The sequence below is a fragment of the Lineus longissimus genome, chromosome 4, assembly GCF_910592395.1.
Source record: "Lineus longissimus chromosome 4, tnLinLong1.2, whole genome shotgun sequence".
Taxonomy (NCBI): Eukaryota; Metazoa; Nemertea; class Pilidiophora; order Heteronemertea; family Lineidae; genus Lineus; species Lineus longissimus.
Genome location: NC_088311.1, coordinates 10,857,450 through 10,883,901, shown reverse-complemented (window position 1 = coordinate 10,883,901; position 26,452 = coordinate 10,857,450). Strand labels below are relative to the sequence as shown.

Sequence of the window (26,452 nt, the reverse complement as noted above, 5' to 3'; positions counted from 1 at the left end):
ATCCTTGATCCTGGCTCGTGTGGTCACATGACCAATCACACCATGTGCGCGCACTTCATTCAATTTCAATCGATCAATCGGATGAAAGTGGCCGATTTGTCAAAGTGTTTCATGCAGAAAACGGTCAGCCGATCGACCGAAGATCGACTGACTCAGAGACAACAGCCAATCGAGTGATTTGTTCTAGTCCAACTGGTCAGTGCATGTTTTTGCCTGGCTTTTGTTTGTTCATGTGTAACTGTTACTCGTCTCATCATGATCATTATGTATGTAGGCCTGCCTATTATACGGAACCCCTATTATAAATTAGCCTATAGGCAGACTTTTACTTTAAAACTGCACAACAAAAAAATTATCATTTTCTTAACAACAAGAGTTCCAACCCTTACAATATTTTGCAGAAGGACGACTTCTTTTTTTGACCACCACTCAGCCATATTTTCGATCGATACTTAAAAGGTTTTGATTTATATTTTCTTGCTTTTGATGGAGAAGACTAAAAATTCTCAAAGCAAGAAACCATTTTGGAATTCAATCAACCTTGTTTCCAGAAATATTGTCGTGTACATCTCGTAGTCCATGATCGTGTACAAAAAAACCAATTTTAACGTCACCTGGTACCAAGAATGGCCGAGCACAGAGCGCTTGCGTAGAAGACTGAAAACAACTTCCTGTCAAAAATTAAAATTTTGCAAGGTGATTCTCCCAATATTTGTCGATTCTTCTCGTTTTTTTCAGATCGAAAAACGTTTGTTTAAGTAACGCTCCTATGTCTGTATACTTCTGAACTCGAAAAGTTTTGTAAGGATCCAGGAATCTTGAGGAAATCGTTTAAAACATGACTGAAAAGTGAACCCATCTCTGATCGACTGATGTGTCATGACAGACTTGATGATCATCATGATTATGATATTGAATGTCATGATCCGACCACTCACTTAATACTCACTGTCACCTGGATGAACATACATACTAGGCTTATTCACAACAATAATGACATCTCACTAATGACATTCACACTCGAGCATTATCACTGCTGATCACTCGCACTGTTCCAAAAGTTGAAAAGAGAACGTCAAAATCACAGGATCATCACAATCACATCATGAGATTTGGGTTAGGCCCTATAGACAGATCTAGTAACCATATCTAAGCCGCCATATATAAGTTGACTTTTATTTCACGGTATTTTATTTGCTGCTTGTTTGTTGTGGCCAGCAGTGGCTTCGTCCGCCACAGTCGCAGCAAAAAGGCCCCATTATTTTAATATTGCACAGACAGTGACTGTCAGTGTCGCGTGCAATAGACGAATTCGAAGAAGTTATTTTGGCACTGACCAGTCATGCGTTTCACCTTGAACAAAGGATCGCTGTGTCTCTAGGCATTGTTCGAATTTGGCTTAGGCCTTCTGACGTGTTCTGAGTGCACGCATTTGATTTTTTGGCACTGATTCGTCTTCTTCAAACTCGTCCATGCGTGGCTTCTGTTACATGAGTTGAATATTAATGTGATTATGAATGAGTCTTTCTGAAGTAAAAATAGTTGTCTCATCTGTGCTCGAAGTCGAACATGTGTGTCACAAACTCGCAGTAGGCCTAATCAGTCTGCACCATCACGCTTTTCCGGAAACGCACGGAATCCTCTGTCATGTCTGTGTAAAATGATTATTCTTTTTCTAACCAAAAGAAAATGTTATGCAGATGTGAAAGCTGTTGAAACTCCAGAGTAATACTTTTTTTTCACGCTAGTAAGTTTTCGAAAGGTAGTAAATTTCCCAACCTTTCTCATTGAAACTGGAAGCCATTAGTCTATTTGGACGACGTCATGAAGAATGACTGTGCCATGCTGAATGCACTGATCGGAACCAATTTTTTCATTGGAGGATTTTTAAATTTGTTCTAATTTGCATATTTTCTATGGCAATACACATGTGTTGGGTCTGTAAATCTATTTCTGGCATAGGAAAATTTCTCGATTTCTCAAGGTTTTCGGAAAAGCACGATTGTGCGGACTGGTAATGGTCTGTACACAAAATACACGAACTTTTTAAACCTGTGATTCAAAATGCAGGGTCACCATACAATTACAGACAAACAGCTTTAACTAAGTCATCCTTAGTAAATCGTAATTGTAATTTTGTATTTTTTAGGTTTGAGAAATGATGCCTCTCGCAGACAGATAGCAGACAGAACAATAAGATGAGCGTTGGTCCTCTCGCTGTGGAGATCACTTGTGTCTGCATCTTGGCTGCGCTCCTCCTTCATCGCTATGGCAACTGGAGGAAACAACATGTCTTGGTTACCTTGGCAACCTTTGTTGCTTGGTACTTTTCCTTCATGATCATCTTCATTCTTCCTCTGGATGTATCGTCAGTAAGTTCTGGAAAAAATGCTCATCTTTTTACTTATAAATCCACTGGTTGGTTTTCTGAAAGGTTTGTCACACTATCATTCTGTTCGGTTGGTTTTCCGTTCTCGCACGAATAGTAAAAATAAAATATGTCTTTGTTCTTAATTGTACATACCAAGAGCAAAACGAAATCAGTAAGAGTACGATGTTTTAAAAATGTACTTCTAAGTATCGGTGCTTAATAATCATCATCAAATCATCATCATCATCTTCATCATCATCATACCTAGCGCCGTAACCATGTTGGATTTGTACTGGAGGTATGGGGCCCATGATGGGCTGCTCTCCCCATATGTCGGATCTGTTGCTTGCCATGGCACAGACCCTCCGTCGGTGGGCTCCGGTACAATGGACCACAGCTTTTAGTCTCATCCGACTGACCTTCATTTAAATCTATCTCGTAGTGATCCTCAAACTAAAGAAGCACTGAGTGATTCGAAAGCATCCTTTTTTGGTACAGAGACATGACTGGTGGAGACTTGTCATCAAATCATAGATCGTATCCGGACTATTCCAGCTTCGAAAATGATATTCAAAAACTTTATCTCATTTTCAGACATTTTATCGACAATGCTTAAAGGAAAATTCTCCTGCTATCACAACAGCTGCCCCTGTAAATGATTCGACACGAAACAATACCCGCCATTCAACTACCACTACCACTACAACAGCTCGCACCATCACGAATGTTACAGCAACCCCAACAACAGCTTTGAACACATGTGCTGTCCCATGGAGCCATGTACCTGAACATATACTGCCAGATCTGTGGCATGTGGTCTATTGGACTTCTCAAGTTCTAACATGGTAAGTTTCAACCTTTACATAAAATGTGGCATTTGTGTTATCATAGATATGTTGGGCTTACAATGTGCATGTAGATTTAGAAGATTTCACATTATTATAAATGAAATTTTAACGCTCTCATTGGTAAGGCCCATGACTGCAACCAGCTGAGACTACTTCAGAACAGAAGTAAAGAAAATTTGTTTTTGGTTTTGACTTCTCAATCACATTTCATACAACAAAGACATTGCAAACTAGTATAAACAAGTCTCCTTCAGCCTCAAAATCTCTTTCATCAGTTCTCACTATAGCTTAAAGGGGGACTATAGGCAGGAGGAGAGGGGCTAATTTGGCCTTCTTCAGGTGGCTAGTATACACAGTAAGGGCACTGGGTAATGTCAGATTCAGCACTAAATATATTCCTTGTACAAGGGTGAATCATTTCGACGTACTGTGAGATGTGAGAGACCCCTATTGGCGACTTTGTGTAACTTTATCTTGCCTGCGTAGCTGCTGCCTATTGTCCCTTTAACAAGTCTCCTTCAGCCTCAGAATCTCTTTGATTAGTCCTAACTATAGCTTAATCTGTCTTTAAAAGTGAGTTTTGGTGGGGACGCTGCACATATTTCGCGGCATGATTATCAAGGGGAATATTGATGTTCTACACTATTTCCTATTGCAGGCTTATCTTGCCGATGATGCAGTCATACTCTAACGCTGGTGATTTCACTGTTGCCGGCAAGCTGAAGTCCGCCTTGATTGAGAACGCCATCTATTATGGAAGTTATCTCCTTATCTTTGGAATCTGCCTGATTTACGTGGCAGCCCGGCCTGATTTAGACATAGATGGGTGAGTGTTAAGAGAGCCTAGAAACTTGTGACCATTTTATACTGTGCACTGTTATGCTTGCAACTGTTACATAAAGGCAGTCCGTCCAGATGGACCAGTATTAAGTTATCTTTTTTTTTTGATATCTTCTTTTGGTATTATTGTCACCATCTTCAAACATTTTGTGTAACTAGTCTTGTCATTGGAAAAAAACGTTTACAGTTAAATCGTTTACTTAAGGTGATCTCGGAAAAAATGTAAAAAATTCACAGAAAAAAATCAACAACTTTGACACATTTTTGAAGCCCAAGAGAGGTCAGTAATTTCTCTAAAGAAATTTGGTTATAAATATTGGGGGTAATAGAATTAACTGTTGACTCACATTCACAAAAACTATTGCATTCTGAAATGTATTGTAAAATAAAGTTAAGTTAATGTCTGTTCTCTGTGAAATTTTACCTTTGATTTCAGGCCTAAATTAAAAGTGATAGGCATCACAGCAAGTAACACATGGGGCCTGTGCCTATTGGTACTTCTTCTTGGGTATGGCCTCGTCGATGTCCCAAGGATGTGTTGGGAGAATGCAAAGAGAGGGCGTCAGCTGCAGAAGACCCAGTTCAAGATATCAAAACTCAGCACCGAGAAATCAGAAGCTGAAGAAAATTTGGAAGACGTCCTTGATGTAAGACATTCCTTTTAATAATGTAATATGTAATATTTTTTTAATATTAAAAAATTGTTGTGTATGTTATGTTCATATTGCTGTATATGACTCATTGCAGGTGTTATGACCCGGGTGTTGTGAAGACAAATGATGAATAATGGTTTTTAAGTATATGCATTTAATGATGGAAATATGGACTGGTTTTTAAAGGATATTTAAAGTCTTGAAGTTGTGAGAGTTTCTTGAAGTTCAAATACGGTAGAACCTCTCTTAGCTGACACCTCTCTATTTAGGATGACCTCTCTATTAAGGACACTAGTTTTGGTCCCAAATTGATTGTTTCCATTCAATTTGACCTCTCTAATCAGGACACCTCTCTATTAAGGACAGCACTTGTCAGTCCCAAGGGTGTCCTTGTAGAGAGGTTCTACTGTATTTTCAAATATAGACTGGAGCAAAGCGGATGCTCCCCTAGATGTTTACAGCACAGAAGTTCAAACATGAAGAGACAACTAAGATCCTACGGGCCTTTGTAGGCCCCTTGGACAATTGGATCCACACAATAGGAAGTATGACTAAATGTACCCAGATGGCAGCATAATATACACAACATTAGCCCCATAGGCCTAGTCCTAACAGGAGATTATCCCTGTAATTCGTAAATGATAAAATTGCACTGATGTATCCAACACTACTAAATTTGCCAGAATCGGGACAGATCATGACCAAGATCGAGTCACTGACGTTTCCCGTCATTTAAGGCTTCACTTCCACTTTTCGTAAAATTAAGGAAAGAGTTCTGGTGTATATTTGAGCATAAATTCAAAATAACTTTGATTTTATGAATGTAACAAAGTTTCAATGAACTAGAATAGAAATTGCATTTGACTGTCATACTTTTCCTGTCAATTTCTTGGGGAAATGCTGTCTACAGTTGAACCTCTCTATTATGGGACCCTCAGGACTGACAAGTGCTGTCCTTCATAGAGAGGTGTCTTGATTAGAGAGGTCATATTGAATGGAAACTACCACTTTGGGACCAAAACTAGTGTCCTTAAAAGAGAGGTTGTCCTTAATAGCGAGGTGTCCACAAAGGCAGGTTCCACTGTACTTGTAACATACGGTAACATCTTGTATCATAGTTCAAATCATTCACTGTGAAATACTTGCATATCAAGGTTGAAATCTGTGTTGTTCTTTCAGGAGGTGAAGAGAGCTGCAGAAACTATACGGACGATCCATCCTCTTAGAAAACATGTTGAAACAATACTAACTAAGGTAATCTTCTCTTCCATGATATGCTTTGTGGTAGGCCTATGTCTAGGCTGAAAGCAGTGTAAATGTGAAGTTTGTTTATTATAGTGTCACCCCTAATGAAAGGGCCAGCCAGCTTTTGGCTTATGAGACACTCTTTACTTCCAAACTCCTATCTCTAATGCCAGGCGCCTGGCGAGAAGGCAGTTTGTACCCCATATCTAACTAGCTGGCAACTAACCAACCGGCCGCATTCGAAAGAGGTTACCAGCGGGCCTCGAACCTTCGACCTTCCATTCACGAGGCGAACGCCTTAACCACTAGGCCATCGAGATCGGTGTATGACCGTGTGTGCATACACACTACTGGTGTTGATAATCACTGGGGTGCTGCAATAATCAGTGTGTAATAATATGATAATCGGTGTGAATTATTTATATGGACAAGGGTACATCTTTGTCACAGCATTCAAATGCGACAATCTTCCTCTTTTTGAGTCCATATACAGTGGAACCTTAGCGGACACCTCTCTAAAGGACAACCTCTCTACTAAGGACACTAGGTTTTGTCCCAAATTGGATGTTTCCATTCAATTTGACCTCTCTAATCAGGACACCTCTCTAATAAGGAAAGCACTTTTCAGTCCCGAAGGGTACAGAATAGAGAGGTTCTACTGTATATCGAGTTCATCTCTTTCAGTGTCCTGAGAATATCCAAGAGTTTGCGAAACGTAGATTACGGGATGAGGATGATTCGAACAACCCAACCGAGACGCCGACAGAAAAGTCGCTGGTGCGTCTCCATAAACGTGTTATTCGTGCAATGCAGGACCACCACAGGACACAGTGCCAGTGGAGTCTACTTATGGAGAAGGCATTTGAGCTGCAAGATATTGCTCAGAATGAAGTCAGTCTCGATCGTCAGTTTAAACATTCGTTTGAACCCGAGGAGAGCGTTTGTAAGAAGTGCTATAACCCAACCATAGGTACGTTGAATAATCATGCGTCATCCATGGGTTATCTTTATATGCTGCTGTGTTGCTTCAGAAAAAACAAACAATGGCCAGGTAGAATCCTTAAAAAAATCAAAAATCAAAATTTGTTTTTTCATTTTGATTTGCCTGTTGGTTGATAAAAAACCCCAAATATTTTGAGTGTTCAACTGATAAAACATCATTCAGAGACTTCTTTTTTCTTATTGAATCAAATGAAACCTCAATTTGCTTTATTCAATTTCTGATTCTCGTTATCCATGTAGATTCTGGAGCAATAACATGACTGTTGTGTACATGCAGCATATGAGTACATTAAGTTGCATTTATTGCATGCTTGCGTGCTGACTGCTTAGTCTGTAGTGTTTTGCTGCGTCTGAGCAATTGTTCATCTCTGTGCCGAAACCTTTCAATTGTTGCATTGGGGCTACATCCTAATGGACTGCATTTGGGAACACCACCATCCCTGAAACATAATTCAACACTGCTGTGCTATTTTGTAATCAACGAAAATGCACAGCAACAATAAATTATGAAGAAAATACAAAAATTATACAAATTTGTCGCCGAAAATCGCATTTCCTGAACTTGGATTTCTCTATCTGCAATTTTTGACACTGCTACTAACTTACTTGTACATGGTGCAGTGGGCATGCAATTGAGAGGCCTGTGGTCCCATAATGTTCATTCTCATTTAGCGTTAGCCTACCCAAGCCCATCCTAGCATAACCAGTGGTTTTTGAGTGCACAGAAAACCATTATGTAACAAGTTTAATCCAAGCAGTTTTAAATGCTGCTGTGTTTGTTATTTGTTACAATGAGATTTCTTAAATTTTGGGGGTGTTGATCAGAACATTATGATCCCTTATTGTCCCTTTCAACTGGTCCCCATTCGAACCTGAAAAAATATTTTTTAAACATACATGACAATTCGAGTTGACTATGTTTCCATGAACTCACTGCACTAGATCTTTTTCCCAATGCTGTCCTTGTCATTGTTGTCTTCCATCGCTTTGATCACAAATGCTTTCCATATCTGTACTGTCTATTTGTTGTTTCATGTAGTGAAATTATTTTGTGGATGCCGTCCGTGTAAATGGTTTGGTAAGTTGTGTTCTTTTAAGTATTTATACGGTCTCTGGTGATTAACCCCCTGTGTCTAAAACATACACAAACACTTACACACTAGTCCATCTTCATTTCTTCTCCTCTGCTATTTTTAGCTTATTGTGCATACAACAAACAAATCACCCTGGACACTTATTCTATGAGGCGCTCAAGGAGACAGTCACAACCTCTATAAACAGCTAAACTTACATCACCCAGCAAATGAATCTCCTCTGTTCTATTAACTAGCAGACATGATAATGTATCATACTTGTTTATAAATCACAATGTAATATACTGCTTCCATTTTCACATATTCGTTGCCATGCCCTTTCCTGTCCTATTCCCATTGCACACATGTAAGGTAGAATGGGGTAATTGTAACCCCGGTATAATTGTAGCCCTGCCTTTGATATTGATTGATATCCCCATGCATCAAACAATGCAGGGGCTACAAATACACTTCCCTTGGTAGACCTACACTTCCAACAAGACGTACCCAAACTACTTTCGCATGTATTAACTTCTTACTCACCCTTGTACTGAATTTTGAAGTTGTTTGTTCGATACAGAAAGTATTTGACCATTTGCTGAGTGGTTAAGGTGGGGCAGGGAAAATGTTATGTCTGTAGTTGTTTCGGTTTGGACGGATTGGTTAGGAGTGTGGAAGTGGAAGTGATTAAAGAAAGTAACCTAATGGGAATTGTTTCAAAATAGTTGTGTAAAAACTTTCAAAATTAGGATTGGTGCTTGTTTAATTTAGGCCGTTCTCGTGCCTGCGTCACTATGCACCAGTAGAGCCGAGCCAGATCATACCAAACAATACACAGAAAGGCCTTTTATAGCGACCGCTCAAGCGGTTGGCGGTAAACACGTGTATTTGATTGTGACTGCTACAGCGGTCGGCGGTAAACACGTGTATTTGATTGTCACCTCGATAGCGGTCGGCGGTAGTCAAGAGGTTATTCAGTGTACTATGTCCAAAATAAGAGGCCACAAGTGTTGTAATAAGGCCATGTGGAGTGCATTGCACTCTCCACTAACATGTGTTTCATGTTTTGTTCCAGAATGGTATTGGTTATGCTTGTTACGTCCGTGGGTGTTGCGAGTAGCGGCTGTGATCCTGGCGCTCTTCTCCATCCTTGTCGTCTGGTCAGAGTGCACGTTTTTCTGCCCCCAGCCTGTCCTCTCATTGTTCGCCATATTTATTGATTTGGCCAAGAGGAATTTTGATTATTTCAATATTGAGGTGAGTTCAAGTTGCGTGCAGGTATATTTGGCTGTAGACCAGCCTGATAAATGTTTCATTTTCCCAAACTTAAATTAGTAGTAGTACCTAGTGTTTCAGCCAGAAATCTGGAAGGGCAAGGCAGGTGAGAGCACACTCTGAAAAAGGCAGGGTGCGGCGCCCTGCTTCAAATGGAAATGAATTGGCCAATGATGACGAAAGGCAGGGCAATAGAAGGAAATTTCAAAAAGGCAGGGTGCCGCACCCTGCTACAACTCTTTAGCTGAAACATTGGTACAATAGTCTGCTTAAACAGTGTCAAAAACTATCAAAGCTTATTGCAGAACTGACTTGGAAATAAAAGATAAATAACGTTACCTCTTTGCTTGAATTCGGTAGTGCTTTGACCTTCCCCAGGCAAAACCGTTTTGTCAGTTGAAACTTAAAATTTTGAGCTCGTGTTGGGCGACAATGTCAAGATTCTTGCCATGATTATTTTCACACATATCACATTTCAGACAATTTTTTGAGTAACTGTGTAATAACACGCTTTTCTGTCAATTAGAAAAACTGTATTTCTAAACTTGATATGAGGTTGAGAAGTGAAACACTCAGACTGAGACATTTTTGGTGTTGGTCATGTTTGATCTACATGTTACACTTCCCTCAGAGCGTCAAAACACTCATCGGTGGAATACTACAGTGCACTGAGAGCTTGATTGGTGACCGACCACACTCAATTAAACCTGATTGTGTGCAGAAGTGTCAAAAAAGTGAAAATGCCTATTGCGCAAAACCAAATGCAGGTATCGAGACCAAACAAACAGTAAACAAAAAGTAGTGATCTCTAGTTCACATTGACACATGGTAGAAATTTTGTAAATATTAGATTGATATCTTGGAATTTATTCGAAATCAAAAGTAAGTAGCCTTTTTTGTGTCACCTAGTATAAGGTTACAGAGTGTTGTTGTTTCTTCCAGTTGGCTTCCTGTGTGATCATCTCCTACCTGTGCGTCTGTGCGTACTACACAATCTTCAAGATACGTCTGCTCAACTACTTCCAGCTTGTCTCTCATCATCAGACGGATGAAAACAGTTTGATATTTAGTGGAATGTAAGTCATGATGTAAACGCTGTCCAACAGCGTCCTTTACATGAAGCAGATATAAGTCGTGTGTTGCAGTAGAGAGTAATTCATTGACATACAGTGGTACCACCCTTAGCGGACAACTCTCTATTAAGGACACTAGTTTGGGTCCCAAATTGGTACTTTCCATTCAATTTGACCTCTCTTATCAGGACACCTCTCTTTTAAGGACAACATTTGTCAGTCCCAAGGGTGTCCTTAATAGAGAGGTTCTACTGTAAGAATCAGGCATTTTACTATTCTGAATGGTGGTACTGTAGAGTTTGCGAAGACTTAAAAATGACGTTAGTAACATTTCAACTTACACCAGGATTTGACTTCTCGATCTTGATTATGGGGGTGACTCTGCTTGACTACTAATGCATGTGTAATAAATAGTGGAGGTGTGACAAGGCAGAGACGCTGATGCCAGATGGTCTGTTGTGCTCTGCTCAGTTATTAGTCCCCTATATAATGACTGATGAAACATTCATAAAGAGTACAGCTATACTCCGTCAGTAAAACTTATTCAGAGGTTGTTTAGTTCTGCACATGAAAGCTCTTAAGTCATCAGATTCTACCCAAAGTGTTGTGTAGAGTCACATGTGCTAAAATCCATTTCAAGCATCGATCTTTCATGCTTAGAAATTTGTGCTTATTCTGCTTGAAAACAGCCAGGGAACAACTGCCAGAAACGTGGCTGCCCAACGTACACCATAGGAAAAGATCCAAAACGCTCATCAATATCAATCTTTCCAGTGCAGCTGGACACTCTGATTGCCTGCATCAAGAAGGATACATTAACTCTTTGAGTGCCTATTGATTTTTGCGATTTGCCCCTAGTGCCCATGAGCGGGAATACACTCAGGAAGCACATCTGGGGAATCCCAACTTCATCGACAATCGTTAGACACTGTTTCGTGGCGATTATGAGGACGTCTACCGTTCTGGTGATGAACTTACGTAAAATCGGAAAGTTCCGTCGTTGGCACTTGGAGGATTAGACGCAAAATGACATTAATTGTTTTTCTTTTCCAGGTTATTAGGCCAGTTAATGTCATTAATTGTTTTTCTTTTCCAGGTTATTAGATCAGTTAATGTCATTAATTGTTTTTCTTTTCCAGGTTATTAGGTCAATTAATGTCATTAATTGTTTTTCTTTTCCAGGTTATTATGTCGTTTGACGCCGCCATTATGTTTAAACTTCCTCGGCTTGATTCATCTCGACAGTCATATAACTCAATCTCATAAATTAGAGGAAACGGCTTATACGAGGGTGAGTGCTGATAGAATTGTTCGAGAAACTTTCAGACAAAACCTTTTCCCCTTAGTCGATGTAAAGCCCAGGAAAATCCAAACATTAAGTGATCCTGTTGACTGTCTGTGCCAAAGAACCCAAAACGTTTTACCGTTGTTAACAGTTAATAATACGACACAAGCTACCAACCCATTGAGCTGGTGGTGACACCAGCCTGCCTCTAATGTTCTTATATTTTCGTTTCATTTTCGTTACAGATAATGGGTCACATGGACGTCATCTCCATAATCTCAGATGGTTTCAACATCTACTTCCCGATAGCCATCCTGCTCCTGTGCTTAGCGACCTATTTCCATCTTGGCAGTCGCTGTCTGCACATGCTGGGATTTAATCAGTTCATCGGAGACGATGATATGACATCAGAGTTCATTGAGGAGGGCAAGCAACTCATTAGCAGAGGTTAGTTCTGATCCACTTGTCTGTCTATTAGTTGATAAATTAAAACACAAGCAGAACTTCTTGATGCGGACATTGTTGACTTGCATCATCCTCTCACTATCTCACACCCAATACCCTGAAAAGGTATGCATGCCAATTTTACTCATGCTATTTGACTACAGTAGAACCTCTCTATTAAGGACACCCTCGGGACTGACAAGTGCTCTCCTTAATAGAGAGGTGTCCGCTAAAGGAGGTTCTACTGTAGTATTTGAACAGGAGGATTTGCAGGCGGTTGTCTGCACTACAGTTAGGCACCAATTGTGTTTATTCGCCCAGTGATTCCATCTTCAGCCAGTGGTAGAGTCCATCGCAAGCTGGTTATGTTTCTCACTTGGTGGGTTTATATGCCTGCCCTGGCAAATACACAAGTTTCAAGGAGCCTCAGTTTTCCGTCTCATTCAAAGGACGAAGCAATTTTGGGTTGAGTGTCTTGCTCAAGGACACAAAAACAAATAGCAATGATCCTTCTGAGAGATGAACTTACAATAAGTTCATGATGAAATGGGGCCTTCTCATAGATGCCCTGGAAAATATAGCATAACATACACTGTACATTTCGTCGAGTAATTGCACGCTGACCCACTTTTGCCTTGTTATCTGTAGCCGCAAAAGGAATTTACTATACCCTGAACCGTTTTGAACAACAAGGTCGCCATCTATCGTTTTATATTTTAACAATATTATGTACTTGCATGCCCTCTTATTCTGTAGAACTTCATGTAACAGTTGTGTTTTTGGTGAATAAAATTATCAATTACAAAAATAACCAATTGATTATGGATACTTGCAATTACCCATGATTCATCAAGATTGTTGCTTAATTTTTTTCAGAGCGTAGACGAAGAGAAAGAATTGAGGATGGGGAAGCCAGAAGAAGGAATTGGAGAGAAACATTTGGTGAGACGAAACGCCAAAGCACTCACGATGATACACCACCCCCAAGACGACCACCTGGTAAGATTTGACAGGGATAAGTCGCATTGGAGACTACCAGGGGGCCAGGGATTTTTCACTAATGAAAAGATGATGACCATCTCATAAAATCTACCAGAGATGCACTGGTGTTAACACACTGAGAAATTCGCCCATGAAAAATAAAAATATTTGTGACCTACCCAAGTAGAGAGTTTTTTTTTAAATCCTCAAATTAGAAGGAGGCATGAACTTCCTCTTCAGGTTCTCAAATTTTTTATATCTTATAAATATTGAACATTTCAAATGTGATCTCTTTAAAATTATACTTTTTATCAGGATTCTCCTGATCAGTCCTGGCACTTTTAGACTTGCAACAGACACAATCTGTGTCCCTCCGTTGCAATATTTCTATACTCCGACCATTCAGCAAATGAAAGTTCTCAATTTTAGAGGGGGTCTGGTGAATTTGATAAGTTTTCTAGCGTTTTGCACAACTTTTTGGTGTTTTTTACAAGATCCCAAAGCAGGAACCATCACTATGATTTAAATCTCCTGAGGTGGTGCTGTGAGCATTTGCATTTTGATGGCAATGTTGAAATTAAAGTTAAAGTTAAAGTTTAGGGTTTATAGTCTGATATCAACTATGATGTAGGTTATCATCCGACTTTACACTTTAACCCCTTTCTGTCCTGAAACCTTTCAGTAGATCTCAGATGAGCTGCTCAACCAGCGCTATAATCTGTGCATTTCTGACCGGTACCCATTTATACACCTGGGTGCAGAGAGGCAAGTAAGACAAAGAGACCTGCCCACAATCTCACGCTGACAGTGGGGATCGAACCCGGGACCTCTTGACCGCTAGTCGAGAGTCCCAGCCACTACACCACAGTTGCTGCCGACTGCCGGCTGAAGTATATTGTGATCAGCCAATTCACAACACAATAGACGTCAAGACACATGCAGCCAGGCATCAAGATCGTTGATGTTGTCTTAAATGTCAACATTGATGATGCTATACCTTAGCATCAACATTAATGAGGCCATATCTTATGGTCAACAATGCATTTGTTCATTTGATCTATCTTTTTATTGAGGGAAAGGATATGTTACCATTTGCCATAAGATTGCAAACATTTGCAGCGCCAACCAAGAAGATTCATGTCGCAAGTTTTTCTTTGGCTATCCTTGATTAATTCTCCCTCTTCCATGGTGTATTTTCCAAATTGTTCCCAAATCTTAAAATTAAAGGAGGAGTGTATCGAGATAATGCTTGGCCGACACTGATGTAGTTTGTGGAGTTCCTGTATAGAGCCCAGCTAGAGGTTGGTTCCTGAGACAAGACCACAATTGATTTTTTAAGCCTTTTAGCAGTTAAATTGTCAATGTTTGACCGTGACGCATCAAATAATGCGTGCTGTTGTGAATCTGAAATTTAGATTATGTTATTCCGGACAGTCGGGCAAGTAAATGGTGAAAAATAAACTGGTGATTGACCACGGAAATTTTTTTATAATCGACAAATTAGACAGACTTTGATATTTCCACTCTTTTCAGCCAACTGGCAGAAAAAACTCAAAACACGCCCCCTATTACCCAATTAGCAAAATCGAAATTAATTTTTTCATCAAATAATTTCTTTATATCTGTAGACTTGCCACAGCAAATATTTTTTCAATACCTCTCCAAATATGTACTTGAGAGTTAAAAACATGCACTCGTCTAATTGATAGGCCTCGACCCTCCAACCTATGAATATTCATTAGTGGTCTTGTCTCTCCTGGATGTACAAGGAATAGAAGTAGCCATTCTATAAACTTTGTGCAGTTTGGATGTACCTTTATAGTGCCATCTACAAGGGTACACCGTAATCACAAAAAGTGCTTGCCTGGTGTTATCATATTTGACCTGTCCTAGCAAAACCAGTCGCATGTCGCACAGAAGATGAGCCTAAGTGACACTAGGAGATAATGGAAGAAATTAATGTCCTCATATTTCACAAAAGGCAGACAACAGAAAAATGAACAAACAGTCCGTCTCAACCTGCCAAGGTCAGAGCAACATGCGCCTGGTTTTGCTGTGACGGGTCACATATCGAGACACCTGGGGCCGGTTGCACAAAAGTTATGGTGATAAAAGTATGTTAGTTTATCTTTTTATGTTAAAGTCCCTAACTTAGCGTTAGCTAACATAACGCTAAAATTGAGTTTCACAAATCACTGTTAGGCCCAATGTTAACTAACGCTACTTTTAAGTAAATCAATGTTAGTTGCTAGGGACATTTCCCATAATGCATTTGGTCCTCATATTGAAAGCAAGACATGCAAGATGGCTGCCTCCATAGAGAATCATTCATCTCAAAAGACAAAAAGGGAGAGAAAACCAAATTTTTCACACTCAGAAGCCGAAGTTTTAGCCGATGTTGTCATAAATGAACTTGGGATCTTGCGATCCAAGTTTTCGTCAGATGTGACAAACAAAATGAAAAAAAACAAATGGGATGAAATTGCCCTAATGGTTAGTTCCTTGGGAGTGGCCACAAGGACCGGGGATAACTGCAGGGAAAAATGGAACCAGCAGCTTTCAAAGGCGAAAGAGATCCATTCCCTGCAGCAAAAACACCAGAGAGGGACTGGCGGAGGGGGAAAGATGCCACAGGCCGACCCTACACTGCAGAGAATAATAGAAACATTCGAAAAAGACGCAGCATTCAGAGGCATCACTGGTGGATTTGAGTCTGCAGGTAGGTACACCAGGCTCCGATTTAGCCTAATTAGGCCATAAAACGCTATCTACTTCTACCAGCATATATTTCTGAACATAGGCCTAAGCCTTACATAGGTCTAGATTTCATAGCCTGATGTCAATCTTCAAAAACATTGGTGGAATTAAGCTCAACTCGGCCCTACCCTGGCTAAGTTCAAAGTATGTCGTCTGGTGCCTGCATCGATATTGGCACTCTGCCAGCCATTTCTGTTGGACTTCCTGTGTGTATAGCGACCATGTGTACATGCTGACATGACAGTGCATGCATGCATTTTTCAAGCGGCCGAAAGTACAGCTTTTCATGACCGTCACTTAGAAATAGTACCATAGTAGTTGACTTCATAGCTCTATAAATCAAATTCATCAGCAGATAAGGTAGTTCAACTGCACAAAAGTACAGAAAATGTGGTTATTCGCTGCTCCAAATACGCGCTTGCAAATTTCCCGACTCCACTGTACACATTAGGCCTATTGTTAAGCTGACATCACCCTGTTTTAATGGAATATCCATAGAAATTTGGATTTTCAATGGATTTAATTAGAATTTATTGATTTTTCCCGCCAATTTATGTGATTCATTCCCTTTACACTTTAAAACTTTCATTTGTTAATATTTTCAGTAACCACACCTATAAAGGCTACAGCAGCAGTCTCCCTCCCTGTTACATTACCTGATCTGGCTGGTTGGACTCCTGGTAAGTTTAATTTAAAGGTGCTGGAAGCTCGATGATAAATATGCCCATGTCAATTAAGAGCCGAGTATTTCTTAGACTATGATACATTACATTGGTACCGGTATACAATGGAAGAAATACAAGTAGGCCTACTGAGAAACAGAAAGCGACTGTAGTGACCCGGTTAGACATCATGCGTCTTTAATTTAGAAATAGTAAAATTATTTTTTATGATAATTTCATTTAATTTTTCAGTAAATCAAGCTGCAGATGTTGATGTCGACTGCTCAGATGCAGTGGTTGTGGCAACCTTTGATCGTCAACCACACGAAACACACATAGAGGGAGCCACAATAATTCTTGGTATGCTATTAGATACAGGTTCGGTCTTTCAGTAGGCTATTAGGCCCGGGGTCTAATACTGCATCCAGCCAAAAAGAAGGCCAAACTGTGCAAAGTCACTGGTGAGTAGTTGGGACTCTAGAATGGCGAAAGCCTTTCTTGATTTTAAGCAGTCCCTACATAAATCAATCAAATGTGCTAAAATGAGCTCTGGCCGTTCACAAAGTGACAAAATTGAAGTGCTGTGTGATCCATTTAACCCGTCATAATTTGTTTCATTCTCTCCTAGGTGCCAGGAAAGCACATGCGAAGGGTCTGCTGACAGACGCCATGTGCCGACAGAAGACTCAGCAGGATGTATTTAACATGCAGCTTGAGGTCCTTGAGGCAACTCTTGTTACGCAGAAGGCCACAACACGTACTCAGGAAGTTCTTCAGAAAGAGGCTGGCCTTCGAATAGAAAAGCTACAGCTGGAGATTGCTCTGCTGAAGGAAAAGGAGTTCTTGGGTCTGTCGGGCATTGAACTGTAAATTTATGTGTAAATAGTATCTATGTTTATAGGATTTGAATTTTTTAAATATTAAATATATTAAATAGTAAATATATAGTAAATATCAAGTTATTTAAAACACAAAGGGAATGTATCAAAATTAGAAGCTACAGTGTCAGTGACATGATGAAAATGTTATGGTATATTTCTTACGCGAGTGTTGATTATGCAATACATATAGTTATAGTTTTTAAGTTTGAAATTGGAAAATTCACTGGCTGTAGCTTCCACTGTTTTGATATATCCCCTCACTCAGGTTGCAGTGGATCACAGTCAATTAAGCAAAGTAGCGATTGGCGAGGTAGTCCCTGTAAACACTGCCAGAGTTTGGGCCAGCATACTCCTCATCATCATCTTCATCATCTTCTTCGTCATCACTGTCGTCGTCTTCTGGCCGGGGGTCACGTTCTCCTCTCATCTTTGCAATATTATGCAGGACAAAACAGGCAGAGATGATCTTAACTACACGGTCTGGCTGCATACGAATCTCCCCATGGAGAACATGGAACCTCCTCTTTAACACTCCAAAGGCATGTTCTATCCTCACTCTTGTGGCACATAAGGAAGTGTTCAATCTCTGCTGGGCTTCTGTTGTGGGTGCTCCGTACGGGACGATGAGATACGGCATACAAGGGTATCCACTATCTCCTAGCAACAGTCCATCTTCACCTCTGGGGTTTGTCAGTTCCAGGTGCTCTTTAAGGTCACTGTTCCTCCAAATAAAGGCATCATGGGTTGCCCCTGGCCAACGTGCAACTACATTGGTGAATTTTCCTGAAAAGGAAATGTATCATTTTAGTTAGGAGGGCTATTGATCATTATTACACGACCACTCCGTATTTTATTATATTCAACATATTTCAGCATCAACAAGTTTCTATGCAATTAACGATGAAAAAATACAAAAACTATGCGTATTCTATCTTTATGAGCAACAGTGTACAAGAGATAATTTTTGCATAAATGGCATTCCATATGTTTTGTTGGTCAGGCAATCATGGAATTGGTCAACGTTCGTTTACCAAAAAAGGCATGTCAGTCATGGTGCATGTCATGATGTCGAGGATGTGGCGCTTGTTGTGATATCATGGATATTGGCCCTAGTATTTAGCATGTTTTCAGGTATAATTATAAAAGTAATTACCCTTATCGTCAACCACTGCTTGCACGTTGATGGAGTGATATCCCTTCCTGTTTACAAAAGATGCTTCGTAGGCTGGAGCTGGAGGAACTTGCGCGGGTTGTTCTGCTTCTTCCATGGCTTCGCCTTCGCGATCTGCAGGCATGGGCAGTGCAGGTGCATGTGCAGGATCAGGAGCATGTAGGCCTATCTGGTCATCTCGCATCTCCTGGTCATTCTCAGCAGCATTGGCTGGTTCTGGGATGTGATCAGCATCAGGACGTGGCTCACTGGGGCATATTATTCTGATGTGCGTGCCGTCGATGCATCCCAATACTTTGGGAAAATGTGCGATCGCATAGAATCCAGCTTGAATTCGACGCCTCTCCTCCACCGACTGGGGCCACACAATAAAATCGTCCCGTGCAGCATCTAACAGGCCAGCCACCCTGTGCACCACACGACTTACACTCGCTTTGTCTACACCGAAAGTGTCCCCAATAACTTCAAAGAAAGCTCCAGATGCAAAATAACGGAGAGCAATCAAGACTTGCACCTCAGGCGAAATTGCATGGCTTCTGTTGGTGGCACTTTCAATGTCCTCCCTGAGCATATCAACTATCAAAACAATGGTTTCTCTGCAAAAACGGTATCTTTTAAAAAGTTTTTTGTCATTGAAGAACTCCAAGTGGTTGATTCTTTCTCTAAAATGCCGTGGAGCTTGAAATAATGGCTGGAAAGCCACAAACAGGGCCTGGTTGTCCACCATTTTGTTTCAACTAACTCCAAAATAGGGATTTATCTTGGGGTTAGGAGGTCAGTTAAAGTTAGCGTTAACTTAACGCTACTTTTAAATAATTTTCTTTCTTGCAACCCAAATTAACTTTTTGGAGTTAAGTTAACGCCAAGATAAACTAACAGTGATTTTTAACTATTTTTTTCTTTTGTGCAACCGGCCCCTGTGCTTTAATCCACCCTCATTTCATCTGTATGTACCCAATCTTTGGATGGTTTATGAGAACGTCAGGACTTTTGAACAGCCCAAATTATCTCGTACACTTTTAATAAATATGTTTCCACCAGACGACAGCACAAGCTTTAATATTTCAGTGTTCATTCGGGAATGTAAAAGTTTTCCTGTTTAACTTGAGAAGCCTCCAACTAGAATGTATTAACTAGTACTAGTAGTATGGGTGATGTCTTCCAATACACAGAGACCGATGGTAGTTGGGGCATCTGCCTTGTGAATAAAGGGTTGATGGTTCGAGGGCCCGTGGTAACCTCTTTCCAATGCGGCTGGTTGGTTAGCCACCAGCTAGTTAGGTTAAGGATACAAACTGCCTTCTCGCCATGCGCCTGGCATTAGAGAGAGGAGCTTGGAAATAAAGAGTGTCCCATAAGCCAAAGCTGGCTGGCCCTTTCATTAGTGGTGAAACTATAATAAACAAACTTTACTCTTTATACCTGTCTCTAGCTTAGCTGGGAAAATCCCAGGTGATGATTATATTGAATCAGTATTCTCCACAAGGCCATTTGTCAGGGCAGCCCAGCCTACATTGGCAGCTCACCACCCTCCATTTGTAGAGCCACCCTACCTTGCTCTAGAATTTTTTAAAGGGTTTCTATACGGCCACCCTTCCTTAAATTGCTGGCCACCCAACCCTGTGTTGCACACTGGCAAAACTTGAAGAATATTAAGGGTACACCCTACTTTGAGAAAACCCTGTGGAGAACCCAGGTAAATGTCGTAAAGCGCAGACAAATAATGCAATGAGCAGATCGACCAGTATCATTTATCTGTGTTTCATCAGAAATAATGTAGAGAAATCGATTGATGATAAAGGGGCCTACAAAATTGATGTTTTTCTCCATAGTTTCAATCAGAAGATAAAATAAGTGATGTAAATGTTTATCTTTAGAATTCGTGTATGAGCGATTCAACTGAGTACACTCTTTCAAACACTTTCTATGAACTTTTTTGCTTCAAATTCTTGCTATTCACTAATTTCAGTTGTGCTTGTACCTCTTTGGCGTACTCGAGGTGGCGACTTTCCACCTGATGAAATTCAGTTTGCGTCAAATGACCAGTTTGCTCGAAATGACCAGGGTAGGACAAATTACATCTCATGGTGTTGCTGATGCCTAAGCCGGGTTGAATTACATCTTGTGGTATTGCTGATGCTAAAGCGGGTTTGAATAACATCTTGTGGTATTGCTTATACTGCTACTAAGCCGGGTTGAATTACATTTTGAGGTATTGCTTATGCTTAAGCAGGGTCAAATTACATCTTGTGGTATTGCTGATGCATAACATGGGCTAAATTACATTTTGTGTTATTGCAGATGCCTAAGCAGGGTTAAATTACATTTTGTGTTATTGCTGATGCTTAAGCAGGGTTGAATTACATCTCGTAGTATTGCTGATGCCCAAGAAGCATTAAAATACATCTTGTGGTATTGCAGAGCTTCATAGCCTGGTGGTTAACACTGCTGACTACCACGCGATCCCGGGGTGAACCCAGGATTGTATTTCTGGATGAACGAGCTTGGCTTTCAACGAACTTAAATTCCTGGTTCTCCACCGTCCTACGAATGAGACTTAAAACCGAGGCTCTTTGTGTCTGGTGTCTATGCCAGAGCAGGTTAAAGACCCCACCAAGTGAGAAACATGAGTAGCTTGCTTGGACTCAACCTCACGCCGAAGTCAGATTCACGAGGCAAATAAACCCAATTGGCACATTACTGCAGGGTCACGCATAAATGCTCATCCCGCCTTGGAGGAGTAATACTCCCTGGAGAAAATCACCTCCAAGTGCCGAGCGAACGCTGAAGAATGACCCCCCCTTTATACATGAATAACATCTGTTACCAAGGATTGATAAACATGTCATGACATGCATTAAAGATGCTTTGATTTGGCTATTGTGTCCGTCTTTTTTCCCCCAAAGTATGTACCAGTATTGAGCAAGGGTTATGTTTGGCTTGGGACTGCTGAAAAACTTTTTTTAAATTCTCATTTTATATTTCATTTGGGCTGTTCAAGGTTGGTTCTCGTGATTTGGCATGGTTTTGCTTAAGGTCTCAACTAATGATTGGTGGCAGAACTTGTTTCTCCCATCATTTCCATATTTCACTGCAATTTTTTATATAATTTCTACCTTTTCCATATTTCACTGCAATTTTTTGTATAATTTCTACCTTTTCCATATTTCACTGCAATTTTTTATATAATTTCTACCTTTTCCATATTTCACTGCAATTTCACATGTATTTGTGCAAGTTTGCTTCACCTTCTACATTACAGTCCCGTCCTACCTCCCTGGCTGGAGTGACCGCCTGGTGATAGTGACCTCGTTGTATCCTTTAACGTAGGTCTCTAACTGGCTCCCATTTTCTTTGTGCTCCAGGTGACCTCACTCGTCGGTCCGCGACCAGCGGAGGTGACCGTGACAGGCTGCTAGATCATGCCGCACCCATAAACTACCAGACCCGTGGACACGAATCGGACAGATTTGACAGGGGTACTGCATTTTATCCTTGATTTCCATTGATTGTCAGATTCAGAACAGAACTGGTAAGCCTTTGCTAACTTTACCCTTTTTCGCGTTTTTTTTAGGCTCGTCCCTGCGACCTCAAAGTTCTGACGAGAACGACTCAACAGAGCTTCTCAAGCATGCCGAACCGGTCGACTTTAATGAGGAGGATACCGATCTCTTCGATTTAACTCTTAACAATGACACCGGGGGGCGTCACCAACCGCCCAGCCATTCTACTAACCGTTACAATGCTCCAAGACATGCGTCTAGACCAAGCAAGGGTATCTTTGATGACGTCTAAAAAAACATTCCATATTGTTAGTGATTATAGTTATTATTGTTTGCATTCTTTTGGAGGGTTTTTGTCTTTTCTAGTCATTTTAACACAAGAGTTCAGGTCATCAGTGTTGGTCTGTCTTACCCTGGATAACTGACCACACAGTTGCTGCTTCTAGTTTCTAAGTGACAAGATATCACCAACACAGTGGGCATACGACTTGTTGCTGGAACTAAACTGACCAAAGTCCAGGAGACATTATGGGTATATGTGACCCGTCACAGCAAAACCTGGGTATATGTGACCCGTCACAGCAAAACCAGGCGCATGTCGCACAGAAGATGAGCCTGAATGACACCAGGAGATAATGGAAGAAATTGATGTGCTCATATTTCACAAAAGGCAGACAACAGAGAAATGAACAAACAGTCCGTCTCAACCTGCCAAGGTCAGAGCGACATGCGCCTGGTGTTGCTGTGACGGGTCACATATTTGAAGCATGAGGTGTGTTCTTGATTGTATTTGGATTTGTTTCATGGGGCTGTTGTTAAAATCAGCTGTGGAGTTAACCTTTCAATTTTCATATTAATGCACATAAATTTAGCAGAAGTAAAACAATTTTTTATTTTAGAACGACTCTTGGTTAAAAAAACTAAGCAAGTTTGTCAGTGTGAATGTAGAAGATTTACACTTCATCATTGTTGTACATTGTACATTCTTCATTGCATTCAGTCGAACAAATTAGACATTTTTCATGCATTCCGTATGAATAGTATCAAGCCTTTCAATTGCATAAGTTTGATCACAGCTTTTTGTTTTAACACTCATACGGGTACCTTAAATTTTTCTGAGATTTGATGCATAACATAGTAAAAACAACACATACCCTGTTGGCAGTGAAGATAACTAGTGCCGTACATGTACGTCAATATAGAAAGACCGATCTCGATGGCCTAGTGGTTAAGGCGTCCGCCTCGTGAATGGAAGGTCGAAGATTTGAGGCCCGCTGGTAACCTCTTTCCGATGCAGCCAGTTGGTTTAGCAACCAGCTCGTTAATATAGGGTACAAACAGCCTTCTCGCCAGGCGCCTGGCATGAGAGATAGGAGTTTGGAAGTAAAGAGTGTCTGATAAGCCAAAAGCTGGCTGGCCCTTTCATTAGGGGTGATACTATAATAAACAAACCTTACTTTACTTTTTCTGTTATAGAAACTGCCTATGGGTCACTTGTTAATAATAATTACAAATGGGCCTTACCTTTGGGCTTACCTTTGGGCCTTACCTTTTGTGCTGTCATTTGCATCACCAGTCATAAAGTTGCCCTTCACGCAAAGAAAGTTAATTTTCAAGACTTCTTATATTATTTAAGGCATTTGGGACCATGGGGTTGTAAGTTCAGGTGGGATCTTATTGGCTGCAGCGGGCATTTATTGCAGTCGTAAATGCTGTGAACTTTCTATAATCAAAAGGTCTGAGTATGTGTTGACCACAATTGTCTGCTGCACTCAATATTGTCCGTTGTACTCATGTACAGGTGGGACTATTAAAATTCTGAACAAAGTTCATAGGGAAAACGTTTTAAATTCTAGCAAGTTTTCTTGAGAAAATAGTATAATATAAGTAGGGTAGAATGGGGTAGTTGTAGCCCCAGTTTGATTGTAGCCCCTGCCTATGATATCGATTGATATCCCCATGCATCAAACAATGCAGGGGCTACAAATACCCCATCCTACCTTATATTCTGTCTGGATGGATATAGTGTATTCCAAGAGATTATTTATTTATTATATTGTTAAATTGATTGTAAATTTGCTTCAATATTTAAAATATAGTAAATGCCGTTATTGTAATATGTAGGTGTTGATAGAAATCAATGTCAGATAAATATTCAAATTGAGAGAAATAAACTTGCCATCTTTTTTGTGAATGAATTGAATGATTTTAGATTGTGGGACCACAAAGTTAAAGTAAATGATTTGATCATCAACTGCATGCATTCCTGACTGTCCTTGTGTTGGTCATTTCTGGAAAGGTTTATACAGATCTATCTAACTTTCATAGCAAGCAGTCTCCATCCTGTGGAAGTCAGGGGTCAGTGTTTGCTTTTGCGGCACACAAACCCCTGAGATATTTCCCCTCATTGGCTGAACAACGGGCATAAAATACCTTTATGTCAACATCCAGGGATTTATTTGACAACATTGGTTCCAGGATGTCTTTATGAATGGAAGCAACAATGTGTATGGCAAAGAGTTGTAACCCGCCAAATTTTTCCTGACGTTTGATAGTTTCCACTGATTTAGCAAATTACGATTTGCTAAAATGAGAGGAGCAAAATATTTTCTTGATTGGAAAACCCGGAAGGAGTTTCACAGCCCTCCAAAATTGAAATAATTTTGGAGGGGGGGAATTTTCACACATTGCAAAAATATATGAGCACAAACATTTTCAGATTCGCATCACTCTTACTTACTTTTTACTTTTCTTCTTTTCACTTGATGTCTTGTTTATCTTTCAGTTGACTGTACCTAGCTAGTCCTCCTCAGCTATAAGGCCTTCAACTAGCTCCCGCACTCTATACATTCTAGATCCAGTTGGAGTATTCTGGGTGGTGCATTAGTGTTCCAGGGCTGTATCCTTGTACTTTTTGGTGTGGCCTTTTTCTAATGCATGCTGATTTTATCCAGGGCATCTTGACCTATCTCTTAAGTCTGCAACAGTTGTGGTCAGCTGATTTGAATGGAGGCACGAAGTTGAAAATAGACAACATACAATGTCCATTTCTACTTTGCTTTGTCACGTCATGACACCACCGAATTTGGTGCCTGGGTTTGACTGCCATGACGTCATAGTATGGGTTGGTTAGGTCACATGGTGACGCTATGTTTCCGCGCTTTAGCCAACAAGACATTTTTTGTAGTAACATCTCTTGGGCCTTGCCCCTCCCTTTTAGGGCTAGTTCTTTTGGTTAAACATTATACAGTAGAACCTCTCCTTTAAGGACACCCTCGGGACTGACAAGTGTTGTCCTTAATAGAGAGGTGTCCTGATTAGAGAGGTCAAATTGAATGAAAACAGCCAATTTGGGACCAGAACTAGTGTCCTTAATAGAGAGGTGTCTGCTAAGGGAGGTTCCACTGTATTATCCGATCTCAAAAAAAATTGCATGTAAAACTTTGTAAAAAGCTTGCTATTATCCTAATTTGGCAACCCCCTTTCCGGTGACTAATTAGGGCTGCTTGCACTTTCCCATATTTAGCTCATCTGGGGAGCTTATGTCATCACATCTTGTCAGTCGTCTGTCTGTCAGGCCGTCTAGCCATCCGTGTTCAGTCAACAATGGTGGCACGTTTGCTCACTGTTGAGTCTAGGAAGTTGAAACTTGATGTGTGGATGACAACATGACTATACACACAAAAAAATCATCGCCATTTGACCTACTTTCTGGGCTCCTGGCAGCCATCTTTGAAAACCTAATTTTGTCAATATCTCATGAACGCTTATAACTAGAACCATGAAAATTTACTGTCAATACTTCTGATGAGACTACATGAAATAATGTACATGTTTTTTGTTGATTTGACCTACTTTTGAAGGTCACAGAGGTCAAACAAAAAAATTCAGCATAGGTAGCACATTTTGTCATTAATTTTCCTAGACTTTAAATTTTATATGTAGAGACCAATTAGGCATCTGTATATGTCAACAAAATCTCAGTATAGCCACGGCACTCAAGAAGACAAGGTGTAAGATTCAGGAATACATATAGATTTACTGCAACATGAGAAAACATATCAATTACAAAACAACGAGTAACGTACGGAAATAAACATTACAACACAGGAACACGACTAGCTGTTTACGATTTGCTGGAAAGAAGTTTGAAGACATCACCATGAAGGGAAAGGGTTGTTTGAAACAAAAGAATTCAAAGAAGGAGACTTCCTCTTGGAATATCGAGGCGTACTCCTTGATCAGGACGAGGGCGTAAAAAGGGAGATTCTCTATGAAGGAAATCAACACACCTATATTTATCACTTCGGTCATGAAGGAAAACTGCCGAGATATTCGACCTCTGGTGCAAGTGAAGCATCCAGTGATTTTTTGTTTGGAATGAATTT

The 26,452-nt window shown here is 40.3% G+C and overlaps 3 protein-coding genes across 9 annotated transcripts; 2 read left to right on the top strand and 1 right to left on the bottom strand.

The window, feature by feature from the left end:
- Positions 1-651: 651 nt before the first annotated feature.
- On the top strand, positions 652-26,397 carry LOC135486063 (G-protein coupled receptor-associated protein LMBRD2-like). 7 transcript variants are annotated; one of them, XM_064768551.1, is made up of 16 exons: positions 652-696; positions 2,150-2,372; positions 2,966-3,216; positions 3,878-4,045; positions 4,496-4,706; positions 5,892-5,966; positions 6,642-6,927; positions 7,999-8,037; positions 9,108-9,289; positions 10,250-10,383; positions 11,563-11,671; positions 11,911-12,112; positions 12,986-13,108; positions 20,531-20,626; positions 21,927-22,093; positions 24,850-26,397. In XM_064768551.1, the coding sequence occupies exons 2-15, from the start codon at positions 2,199-2,201 to the stop codon at positions 22,058-22,060; spliced, it is 2,184 nt and encodes a 727-aa protein (XP_064624621.1). In that variant the 5' UTR covers positions 652-696; positions 2,150-2,198; the 3' UTR covers positions 22,061-22,093; positions 24,850-26,397. The 7 variants fall into 7 exon arrangements, with proteins under 7 accessions (XP_064624621.1, XP_064624616.1, XP_064624618.1 ...); XM_064768546.1 differs by lacking the exon at positions 24,850-26,397 and adding an exon at positions 22,136-24,782 and having other exon boundaries at positions 21,927-22,040; XM_064768547.1 differs by lacking the exons at positions 652-696; positions 24,850-26,397 and adding exons at positions 783-801; positions 22,136-24,782 and having other exon boundaries at positions 21,927-22,040.
- On the top strand, positions 15,299-17,379 carry LOC135485952 (uncharacterized). The gene is made up of 4 exons (XM_064768380.1): positions 15,299-15,809; positions 16,453-16,527; positions 16,762-16,869; positions 17,138-17,379. The coding sequence occupies exons 1-4, from the start codon at positions 15,329-15,331 to the stop codon at positions 17,377-17,379; spliced, it is 906 nt and encodes a 301-aa protein (XP_064624450.1). The 5' UTR covers positions 15,299-15,328.
- Positions 17,110-19,121, bottom strand: LOC135486066 (putative nuclease HARBI1). Its single transcript, XM_064768558.1, has 2 exons — positions 18,544-19,121; positions 17,110-18,173 (listed from the first exon to the last, which is right to left on the bottom strand). Exons 1-2 carry the CDS (start codon positions 18,743-18,745, stop codon positions 17,677-17,679), a joined length of 699 nt encoding a protein of 232 aa, XP_064624628.1. The 5' UTR covers positions 18,746-19,121; the 3' UTR covers positions 17,110-17,676.
- Positions 26,398-26,452: the final 55 nt, after the last annotated feature.